General features: G+C 44.5%; 1 protein-coding gene across 4 annotated transcripts in view; it reads left to right on the forward strand.

Moving 5' to 3' along the window:
* Positions 1 to 12,192, forward strand: part of MYO5C (myosin VC) — a 110,231-nt gene that overhangs the window by 73,939 nt on the left and 24,100 nt on the right. For all 4 annotated transcript variants that reach the window (XM_024754326.1, XM_024754327.1, XM_024754328.1 and 1 more), the window contains exons 30-33: positions 1,376 to 1,469; positions 2,152 to 2,215; positions 4,503 to 4,671; positions 8,502 to 8,589. In XM_024754326.1, the coding sequence (XP_024610094.1) occupies positions 1,376 to 1,469; positions 2,152 to 2,215; positions 4,503 to 4,671; positions 8,502 to 8,589 (415 nt within the window). The remainder of the gene's footprint in view (positions 1 to 1,375; positions 1,470 to 2,151; positions 2,216 to 4,502; positions 4,672 to 8,501; positions 8,590 to 12,192) is intronic.

A 12,192-nucleotide genomic window follows, 5' to 3' on the forward strand; every position in this document is an offset into this window, starting at 1 on the left:
TTGGCAAGTAACAAAAAGCATTAAGGTAAAAAGGTACCTCTTGAGAGGGGTGTGCATTCAGAAGGTCAGTCGCCCTGCTCATGCCCTTCATCTCACTGTTTCAACAGCTTCCTTCTTCCATGATGCCTGTTCTTCCCCACTGCCATTTGTCTCATCCTTTCTTCTCACTCATGTCTACTGGCATGAAGAAATACCTTAGGAACCTTCTCAACAAAAACAATCCTTTCTTAACCCCACACCCCTTGCAGCCACCGCCCCATTTCTCTGGGGGGCTTGGCCACACTTCTCCTTGCCACCTGGCTGTGATTTCTCCACTCACCTCCCATTTACTCTGTGGCCACCCCGTTCTGTGGGCTGCCTCTCCCACTAACTGAATCTGCCTGGGGCTGAGCACAGAGGGTTCCTTTCCACCCTCGTCTAAGTCTCTCAGCAGCACTTGGTGGCGTTAATGACTCCGTCTCCCTCCTTTCTGTTCTGCTGGCTTCCAGGACACTGTGGTGTCCCAGGCTTCTCATCCCGCCTGCTGGCTGCTGCTTCTCTAACTTCTTTACTGGTCCCTCCTCCTCCCCCTATAGCCTGGAAGCATTAGGAAATCTCAGTGCTGTGTAAACACGTGCGCATATGTGACCCTGGGCACAGCAGACATATGGAACGGTAGTTAAGGACCTGCACGTCTTTGTTTATTCCTTGGGTGACGCTTTTATGAGGAATTTGCAGTGAAATCCAATTGCACAGTCAAACAAGTATTTTTCATTCGGACTTCAGAGGCAGGGGTGTTTTCATAAACTCGCACAATAGAAAAACTCTCCGTACATGACTGGGGTGGAAATGATGGACATTTAAACAAATATTAGCTAGACAAAGACAGAGGATTATGAAACATTGGATCATTCCAGACCTCTGATAACAGAGCCATGCACAGCCTGGAATTCAGAGGGCACGGTAGGACCCCTTTGAGATGATTCTCCTGTTTCTAGATGAGGAGATAATGTCTCTGGGCCTGGGCCAAAGAGACTGGCTGCCATTTCATCACATCATCCCTCCCTCAACTCAGCGGAGAATTCCCGTATGCCCTCCCAGATGTACACTTCCTTCTCTCCAGGAGACCTTGGAGATGTGGAGGGTTGTAGCTATGTGAGAACCGCTCACCCTGAGCATGCTGGTATTTCTCGTGACTATATAGGTCTTGAGGTAAAAAAAAAAAAAAACATTCCATAAATCCAGTCTATGCTTTGGCTAGCCCTCTTACACAACTATACTAGACGTGTGTTCCATGGGGTTAATGACCTAGACGGTTTAGTTTGCTTCTGAGCAGCTCTGAGATTTTAAAGTTTATACGTGAAAGTATTCTAATATTTCTAATTCTTCTCTAAAGATGATCCCAGACTTTAAACAGCAAATTGCAGAACTGGAGAAACAGAAGCAAGATCTTGAAATCCGCCTGAATGAACAAGCTGAAAACATGAAAGGTAACTGGAACCCTCATGAAGCTGCTTTTAGAAAATGGTTTCCTGTATCCAGGAAATGACCAAAAAAATCATCATCAAACTGATTCTCCATGGAGCCAGGCAGGTGACATAAATGTGAGAAGTGGGGGCTTCCCTGGTGGCACAGTGGTTGAGAGTCCGCCTGCCGGTGCAGGGGACGCGGGTTCGTGCCCCGGTCCGGGAAGATCCCACATGCCGCGGAGCGGCTTGACCCGTGAGCCACGGCCGCTGAGCCTGCGTTTCCGGAGCCTGTGCTCTGCAACGGGAGAGGCCACAACAGTGAGAGGCCCGCGTACTGGAAAAAAAAAAAAAGGAAAAGTGAGAAGTGGGCTGGGTGGATAGTACATTAAGGTTCGTAGGCATTTAAAGGCGGCAGCTGCCTCCAGGGTCCATTGATTGTTGGCAAGTAAGAATTCGGGCCCCAGTATTGCTTGATATTCCTATTTTTAAAGAAAAACCAGAAATCCAGGTTTTTATGTGAAATATCACAATTTTTAAATAATGGCTTGAAAAGTTTTTAAACGCTGTTGAGACCACATAAAACCTAATCTGTAGCTGGGTACAGTTTAGAACCCCGCTATCTGAAAATATGAAAATACGACCAAACCCAAATCAGAATGCAGTGACATGGCCACCAAAGGACTGATAGTTCTTCTCATTATAGGGCAACTGGAAGAGTTGTCTAATCAGTTGAATCACAATCAGGAAGAGGAAGGAACGCAAAGAAAGTAAGTATCATTGTGCATGTACCTCAGGTTCACCTTCATGTAATGCTTTTCTTTTCTGAAATTGTGGGTGAAACCAAAGAAAGGTTATTAAACCAAAAAAGCAAGGTGTTAATTAAGAGATATAATTTGTTAGCATTCAAGTGTGAAGAAAAGAAATACTTGTGTACACACACACACACACACCCTTCTCTGGGAGGGTGTATGAGAAATGAAACAAAACATTGGTTGCCTGCAGGGAGGGTAACTGGGTGGCTGGTGCATAGGGGAGGGAGGACATTTACTTTTCACTGTGTAGACTTTTATACCCCTAGAACATTATGCCATACACATGAATTATCTCTTCAGAAAAAGTTGATAACATAAGATCACGTGAAAGAGAACAGTTTCTCTCTCAGCAGACCACTTAGGATAAGGCTTAAAATCCATGTTGATAGAGAATCTTCATCGATAAACCCCCCAGGTTACATCCTGACCAACAGAGGGCCTGGTAGAGCCTTGTGAGGAAAATGTTTTGCCACCAGCTTGTTGAGATACTTTTTTTAAAATGATGGGATTTTTTGTTTTTTGGGTTTTTTTTTTAACATCTTTATTGGGGTATAATTGCTTTACAGTGGTGTGTTAGTTTCTGCTGTATAACAAAGTGAATCAAATGCATGTGTACATATATCCTCATATCTCCTCCCTCTTGCTTCTCCCTCCCACCCACCCTATCCCACCCCTCTAGGTGGTCACAAAGCACCCAGCTGATCTCCCTGTGCTATGCAGCTACTTCCCACTAGCTATCTGTTTTACATTTGGTAGTGTATATATGTCAATGCTACTCTCTCACTTTGTCCCAGCTTACCCTTCCCCCTCCTCATGTCCTCAAGTCCATTCTCTACATCTACGTCTTTATTCCTGTCCTGCCCCTAGGTTCATCAGAACCATTTTTTTTTTAGATTCCATATATATGCGTTAGCATACGGTATTTCTTTTTCTCTTTCTGACTGACTTCACTCTGTATGACAGACTCTAGGTCCATCCACCTCACTACAAATAACTCAATTTCATTTCTTTTTATGGCTGAGTAATATTCCATTGTATATATGTGCCACATCTTCTTTATCTATTCATCTGTTGATGGACACTTAGGTTGCTTCCATGTCCTGGCTATTGTAAATAGAGCTGCAGTGAACATTGTGGTACATGACTCCTTTTGAATTATGGTTTTCTCAGGGTATATGCCCAGTAGTGGGATTGCTGGGTCATATGGTAGTTCTATTTTTAGTTTTTTAACGAGCCTCCATTACTGTTCTCCATAGTGGTTGTATCAATTTACAGTCACGCCAACAGTGCAAGAGGGTTCCCTTTTCTAAAAATGTTTTTGAAGCTATTTTAATTCAGTGCTTTTGTAATAAAATATAGATTTACTTATTTATACATAACTCAAGTTAGAATTACAGTTTTAGAGTCTCACACTCATTAGTAAGGTACCATTTTATATCCTAATGTTTTCCCATACCACAAAACATTGCTTATATCAAATAATATTTTTATAACTTAGATTAGATTGCAGTTTTGTATGGTAAAAATATTTTGTAAAACCTTATAATCTTCAGAGAAGTCAGTTACCCTGACTTCTTCACTGTGAATTTTATTCACAGTCATTTCTAAGTCATCCTCATCAGATTAAAATTGACTCCCATATTATTATTTAAATCATCGGAGGAATAGATGTCAAATTTGTCATCAGTGTTCCATTCCAATTTAAAAATCCTTGAGATACTTGATTTTAAGAACAGTAAATGGACACTCTATGTCCCAGAGAGCATTTTTCATCATGTGACTTCTTTGGTAGGATTGGGGCCAAATGAGGGCCCGAAACAGTAGGAAAGTGGTGAGCACCATTTTGGAATTCTTTGCATGGGTTTTTCTTCTGTCTCTGATCACTGGGTTTTGGAGTACCTGTTCCCAGTCTTTTCACAAAGGAGATAATTATAGAGCTTTTGGTCATAACGGTGTAAGTGGGTATGGACGTCCTGTGGGAGGAGTCAAAGGGTGTAGGGAGGTGGGGACAGGAACTTCTTATCAGGTTAAGGAGAGTGGAGCAGACGTGGACTTTTATACCCCACGAACCCTGATCTCTTCCTCCCACTTTGAGTACTCCCCTATTCAGGTACCACTTGCTTTACACATAAAGTGGCCAAAGTATTTTGCCATCTTTGGAAATATCACCGCTTGATGTGACAATGAGAGACATTTCCATGACGGTCAAACTGATACCAAAATTTCCTAATCCTTTTCTCAGAACCATAGGAGCCCCAAATGAAATGCATACCAAAGAGAAAGAGAAGCTGATGGATAAGATTCAAGAAATGCAGGAGGCCAGCGAGCACTTGAGGAAACAATTTGAAACTGAAAGTGAAGTCAAGAGTAGTTTCCGGCAGGAAGCATCTCGCCTCACTGTGGAGCACGGGGTGAGGAGTTTTGTCACTTGTTGATAAGTGATACCTGCATATGCAGGCATCACTGAAGGGGGTCAGGCCACCTAAAGCATCCGATGAGCAGCATCTGCCTCCCACCAGAGCAGTCTGTTTCCTTATCTCAAAGGACAGGTGGTCTCTGAGGTTACAGCTGCCTCAGGGGAGCCTGGGGATTGACGACAGCTGAGAGAGGACAGGTGGTGAGGACCTGAGCACTGTCCCATGGACGGCACCCATCTGAGATGACAATGCCCTGGCCCAGAGCACCTTGAGGGTGATAGGCTGATGTGTGACCTTCTCTGAGCAGAGCTTACCCCAGCAAAGGCCTCTGCTTGCTTATGGGGGTGTGTGCCCTTCCTGCAGTTTTCAGAGTCAAAATGTTCTTCTATGCAATGATCATGATAGTAGATGACTAACTTTTTTTTTTTGCGGTTTGCGGGCCTCTCACTGTTGCAGCCTCTCCCGTTGCGGAGCACAGGCTCCGGACGCGCAGGCTCAACGGCCATGGCTCACGGGCCCCGCCGCTCCGCGGTATGTGGGATCTTCCTGGACCGGGGCACGAACCCATGTCTCCCGCATCGGCAGGCGGACTCTCAACCCCTGCGCCACCAGGGAAGCCGATGACTAACTTTTTTATTTTGCGGTTTGCGGGCCTCTCCCTGTTGCAGCCTCTCCCGTTGCGGGGCACAGGCTCCGGATGCGCAGGCTCAACGGCCATGGCTCACGGGCCCCGCCGCTCCGCGGTATGTGGGATCTTCCTGGACCGGGGCACGAACCCATGTCTCCCGCATCGGCAGGCGGACTCTCAACCCCTGCGCCACCAGGGAAGCCGATGACTAACTTTTTTATTTTGCGGTTTGCGGGCCTCTCCCTGTTGCAGCCTCTCCCGTTGCGGGGCACAGGCTCCGGATGCGCAGGCTCAACGGCCATGGCTCACGGGCCCCGCCGCTCCGCGGTATGTGGGATCTTCCTGGACCGGGGCACGAACCCATGTCTCCCGCATCGGCAGGCGGACTCTCAACCCCTGCGCCACCAGGGAAGCCGATGACTAACTTTTTTATTTTGCGGTTTGCGGGCCTCTCCCTGTTGCAGCCTCTCCCGTTGCGGGGCACAGGCTCCGGATGCGCAGGCTCAACGGCCATGGCTCACGGGCCCCGCCGCTCCGCGGTATGTGGGATCTTCCTGGACCGGGGCACGAACCCATGTCTCCCGCATCGGCAGGCGGACTCTCAACCACTGCGCCACCAGGGAAGCCGATGACTAACTTTTTAACTTGTGAAAATCTTCATCAGATTGTCAATGCCCTTGTCAAAATGATATTTGGCAACTCTGTCAGCTTCCAGCAATTCTTTTGAAATTTTATTGGTGTGTGAAACCCACAAGAATGAGAAGCACCGAAGTAGCAGACTGGGTGCTTTCCTGGGTGGTGGATGCTCACAGGCCCCTTCCTGGCCTGGCAACCTCCAAGACCATGACCAGGGGAGGGCTCACCCAGGCATTGGTCAGCCTGCACATGTCCACAGGCCCTGCTCCCTGTCGTCAGGGTCCTCCATTTCCTATCTCACAAGAAAAATACATGATAGGGTAAAATCACATTTTGCCATGTCAGGATTTAAGTTTGAAGAGGAATCCACAGAGTTTAACATTTAATAGGAAGTAACACATTCCAGTCAGGGCACCTGGATGATGACCATCTTTTTTGAGGGGGCCTACACCTTTCTCAGAGAATAAGTTTCTCAAATCACACTGGATGAGAAACTGCCTGCTAAATGTGAGAGGCTGTCCCACCTTCTGCCGCTGTGTCTGCGTGTGTGTCCCTCGGGTCCCAGCAGGAGCCAGTGGTGAGGGAGAGGGTAGGTGGATGATCATGTGTGTTGCACATCTTGTCCTGTGTGAGCCTTCACTCAGCTGTGAACATGTGGCTCTGGGTGTTGTCAATCCCTGAGTTGTGTGGGATTTGTGTGAGTTTGTTTCTGATGCTGCGGGAGGAGTGAGGTCCCACTCAGCGCCCCTCCTCAGGGGCCCCCCACCTCGTGTGTATGGCTCTCCTCCCAGGCAGGGAAGGGCTGGACCTGTTTCTTCCCCAGTGCGTGGAGCTGGGGACCAGTCATATCTCCGTGTTCGTTTTAACACACTATTCCTGAACCAGTCAGTAGCCTCAGTGTTACAAGTGAATAGATGAATATGCAACAAAAGAATATAATTTCTGTATCTTAGGTGGCGATTTTGCCCACAAATGAGACTAATAGTGTTATTAGTTACAGAAAAAATAAGTAAATGAAAGGATGTCCAACAGTAGTGGGTAGATTAAGTGATTATGTATCATATGACTTAGCCATTAAAATGACAGTTTGGTATATTATCAATGACGGAGGGAACTACCTGCAGTATAATGAGAGAGAAACGTAGGATGTAAAACTTTACATGCAGTATGACCCAATTTTATACACTGTATATGTGCCATATGAGGGGGAAAATAAGAATGAAATAAATCCAAATGTGAACAGTGATTTCCTCCAAGTTCTCCAGGATTGATGGGTAACTTTTTTATTATTAGATATATTATAAAATAGGCTGAAATAGAAAGGAAGAAACTGTACCCACCTCCCCACTTGTAAGGCCAGATAAAGTTCCTCATGTGTTTAACAGAGACACAGAACTGTAGTGGGGACAGGTGGCCACTGAGTAGACACAGCACAACTTCCCTTGGCTCTGAGAGTCACCCGAGAGCCCAAGCTGCAGTGACTGACTGTGTGGTAGGCATTGCTGGAGCAGAGAAGCCGGAATCCTTTCTGTGTCAAAGCCCTTGGAATTCAGGAAGAACCTAAACACTCTCTGCCCTTTATAGGAAATATTTGTAGGCATCCAAGACTCTCCTGGTTCTTGAGCCAAATTCAGCATAGGCTGGGCCACCCCCTTATCAGGAAGGAGACGCAAAGCCAGGACCCAAATCTCTGATGTTTCTCCACCTGCAGCTTCTGACATCCAGAGAGCCCATCTGCACACGTGCATATTTTTAAATTCTCTACAATAGGCATTAATTTATTAAGGGAAAATTAGATCAGGTTAACTGTGGTCTATCCGTACAATAGGATGTTATTCAGCCACGAAAAGGAGTGAGGTACTGATACCTGCTACAGCATGGATGAACCTTGAAAACATTATGCCAACTGAAAGAAGCCAAACATGAAAGGCCACATATTGTATGATTCCATGTATATTAGATGTCCAGAACAGGCAAATATGTAGACACAGAAGGTAGATTAGTGGTTGCCAAGGGCTAGAAAGGAATAGGAGGACAAAGGGGTGCCAGCTAAAAGTTACGTATTTCTTTCTGATGTGATGAAAGTATTCTGGAATTAGATGGTAGTGATGGTTGCACAACTGAGTATACTAAAAACCATTGAGTGTACACTTCAAATGGGTGAACTGTTTGGTATGTGAATTATAGCTCAGTAAAGCTATTATCAAAAAATAGGTTAAGGGGCTTCGTTGGTGGTGCAGTGGTTGAGAATCTGCCTGCCAATGCAGGGGACACAGGTTCGAGCCCTGGTCTGGGAAGATCCCACATGCCGCGGAGGAACTAGGCCCGTGAGCCACAACTACTGAGCCTGCGCGTCTGGAGCCTGTGCTCCGCAACAAGAGAGGCTGCGATAGTGAGAGGCCCGCGCACCGTGATGAAGAGTGGTCCCGGCTTGCCGCAACTAGAGAATGCCCTCGCACAGAAATGAAGACCCAGCACAGCCAAAAATAAAAAAATAAATTAAAAAAAATAGGTTAAGATGCTTCTGAGCTCATGTCCTTGTTTCTTTTGATTTCTGTAGGATCTTGAAGAAGTGTTAGACATGAAGGACAGAGTGATTAAAAAGTTACAAGATCAAGTGAAGACTCTAACCAAGACAATTGAAAAAGGTAGGAAAAATAGCATTCAGTTTCCTATTTTTTGAACTTTCAGCTAAGGTCCACATGTGTTGACATGTTATTTCCTGATGTGGTCCAAAGAATTTGAAAACCAAAGGAATGGGTCTCAACTGGTGGATTTGGGGCTCAGTGATGGGCTAATGGAAGGATCCTTCAAGGCAGGAAGATAGCTCACCACCTCTCAGATGATACCAGATATGCTCATGCAATTGTAAGGGACACCCTGGAATGACTACTTTTAACCTCTTTCTCTGTTAGCTCTCTCCTTGTAAAAATGAAACTGTGAAAAAGTTTCAAATTTAATGGCTTTAAAATTTATTTCCTCTCTCAGTGACATGGAATCAATATCCCAGTTTCTATTAGAAAAAAGAAGTAGACAACTAAGAAGCTGGACAGCAGTCCTAAACATGGATTGAACTGCACACTGAGTGTCCTCATGAGCTCCTGGGAAAAGGACCCTCTGCCTTTCTTTCCTTCACCCGCTTCTTTTTTTTTTTTACACCTTTATTGGAGTACAGTTGCCTTACAATGGTGTGTTAGTTTCTGCTGTATAACAAAGTGAATCAGCTATACATATATCCCCATATCCCCTCCCTCTTGCATCTCCCTTCCACCCTCCCTATCTCACCCTTCTAGGTGGTCACAAAGCACTGAGCTGATCTCCCTGTGCTATGTGGCTGCTGCCCACTAGCTAGCTGTTTTACATTCGGTAGTGTATATATGTCCATGCCACGCTCTCACTTTGTCCCAGCTTACCCTTCCCCTTCTGCATGTCCTCAAGTCCATTCTCTCCATCTGCATCTTTATTCCTGTCCTGCCCCTAGGTTCTTCAGAACCATTTGTTTTTTCTTTATTAGATTCCATATATATGTGTTAGCACACGGTATTTGTTTTTCTCTTTCTGACTTACTTCACTCTGTATGACAGAATCTACGTCCATCCACCTCACTACAAATAACTAACATTTGTTTCTTTTTATGGCTGAGTAATATTCCATTGTATATATGTGCCACATCTTCTTTGTCCGTTCATCTGCTGATGGGCACTTAGGTAACCCCTAGGTTCTTAATGACCTTTTTTTTTTTCTCTTAGATTCCATATATATGTGTTAGCATATGGAATTTGTTTTTCCTTTCTGACTTACGTCACTCTGTATGACAGACTCTAGGTCCATCCACCTCACTACAAATATCTCAATTTCATTTCTTTTCATGGCTGAGTAATATTCCATTGTATACGTGTGCCACATCTTTATCCATTCATCCAATGATGGACACCTAGGTTGCCTCCATGTCCTGACTATTCTAAATAGAGCTGCAATGAACATTTTGGTACATGACTCTTTTTGAATTATGGTTTTCTTAGGGTATATGCTCAGTAGTGATGTGACAATATGTGCGTGGGCTTATCTCTGGGCTTTCTATCCTGTTCCATTGATCTGTATTCCTGTTTTTGTGCCAGTACCATACTGTCTTGATTACTGTAGCTTTAAGTAGTATAGTCTGAAGTCTGAGAGGCTGATTCCTCCAGCTCCGTTTTTCTTTCTCAAGATTGCTTTGGCTATTCAGGGTCTTTTGTGTCTCCATACAAATTGTGAAATTTGTTGTTCTAGTTCTGTGAAAAACGCCATTGGTAGTTTGATAGGGATTGCATTGAATCTGTAGATTGCTTTGGGTAGTAGGTCCTGTTATTGTATCCATTCAGCCAGTCTATGTCTTTTGGTTGGTGCATTTAATCCATTTACATTTAAGGTAGTTATCAGTATGTATGTTCCTATTACCATTTTCTTAATTGTTTTGGGTTTGTTATTTTAGGTCTTTTCGTTCTCTTGTGTTTCCTGCCCAGATAAGTTCCTTTAGCCTTTGTTGTAAAGCTGGTTTGGTGGTGATGAATTCTCTTAGCTTTTGCTTGTCTGTAAAGGTTTCAATTTTTCTGTCGAATCTGAATGAGATCCTTGCTGGGTAGAGTAATCTTGGTTGTAGGGTTTTCCCTTTCATCACTTTAAATATGTCCTGCCACTCCCTCTGGCTTGCAGAGTTTCTGCTGAAAGATCAGCTGTTAGCCTTATGGGGATTCCCTTGTATGTTATTTGTTGTTTTTCCCTTGCTGCTTTTAATATTTTTTCTTTGATGTTAGTTTTTGAAAGTTTGATTAATATGTGTCCTAGCATGTTTCTCCTTGGATGTGTCTGATGTTAGTTTTTGAAAGTTTGATTAATATGTGTCCTAGCATGTTTCTCTTTGGATGTGTCCTGCATGGGACTCTCTGTGCCTCCTGGACTTGATTGACTATTTCCTTTCCCATATTAGGGAAGTTTTCAACTATAATCTCTTCAAGTATTTTCTCAGTCCCTTTCTTTTTCTTTTTTTCTTCTGAGACCCCTATAATTCAAATGATGGTATGTTTGATGTTGTCCCAGAGGTCTCTGAGACTGTCCTCAGTTCTTTTCATTCTTTATTCTGCTCTGCAGCAGTTATTTCCACTATTTTATCTTCCAGGTCACTTATCCATTCTTCTGCCTCAGTTATTCTGCTATTGATTCCTTCTAGAGAATTGTTAATTTCATTTATTGTGTTGTTCATCATTGTTTGCTTTAGTTCTTCTAGGTCCTTGTTAAACGTTTCTTGTATTTTCTCCATTCTATTTCCAAGATTTTGGATCATCTTTACTATCATTACTCTGAATTCTTTTTCAGGTAGACTGCCTGTTTCCTCTTCATTTGTTTGGTCTGGTGGGTTTTTACCTTACTCCTTCATCTGCTGTGTGTTTCTCTGTCTTCTCATTTTGCTTAACTTACTTACTGTGTTTGGGGTCTCCTTTTCACAGGCTGCAGGTTCATAGTTCATGTTGTTTTCGATGTCTGCCCCCAGTGGGTAAGGTTGGTTCAGTGGGTTGTGTAGGCTTCCTGGTGGAAGGGATTGGTGCCTGTGTTATGGTGGATGAGGCTGGATCTTGTCTTTCTGGTGGGCAGGACTGCGTCCAGTGGTATGTTTTAGGGTACCTGAGACCTTATTATGATTTTAGGCAGCCTCTCTGCTAATGGGTGGGGTTGTGTTCCTGTCTTGCTAGTTGTTTGGCATAGGGTGTCCAGCACTGTAGCTTGCTGGTCGTTGAATGGAGCTGGGTCTTAGCGTTGAGATGGAGATCTCTCGGAGATCTTTCGCCGTTTGATATTACATGGAGACGGGAAGTATCTGGTGGACCAATGTCCTAAACTCGGCTATCCCACCTCAGAGGCACAGGCCTTACACCTGGCTGGAGCACCAAGATGCTGTCAGCCACACGGCTCAGAAGAAAAGGGAGAACAAAAGAAAGAAAGAAAAAAAAGTTATTAAAATAAAAAATTAAAATAAATTATTAAAAATTTTTAAAAATTAAAAAGTAATTTAAAAAAAAAGAAAGAAAGAAGAGAGCAACCAAACCAAAAAACAAATACAGGGCTTCCCTGGTGGTGCAGTGGTTGAGAGTCTGCCTGCCAATGCAGGGGACACGGGTTCGTGCCCCACTCCAGGAAGATCCCACATGTGCAGAGCGGCTGGGCTCGTGAGCCATGGCTGCTGAGCCTGCGCGTCCGGAGCCTGTGCTCCGCAATGG

The sequence above is a fragment of the Neophocaena asiaeorientalis genome, unplaced genomic scaffold (assembly GCF_003031525.2).
Source record: "Neophocaena asiaeorientalis asiaeorientalis breed wild unplaced genomic scaffold, Neophocaena_asiaeorientalis_V1.1 scaffold391, whole genome shotgun sequence".
In the NCBI taxonomy this organism is placed as follows: domain Eukaryota; kingdom Metazoa; phylum Chordata; class Mammalia; order Artiodactyla; family Phocoenidae; genus Neophocaena; species Neophocaena asiaeorientalis.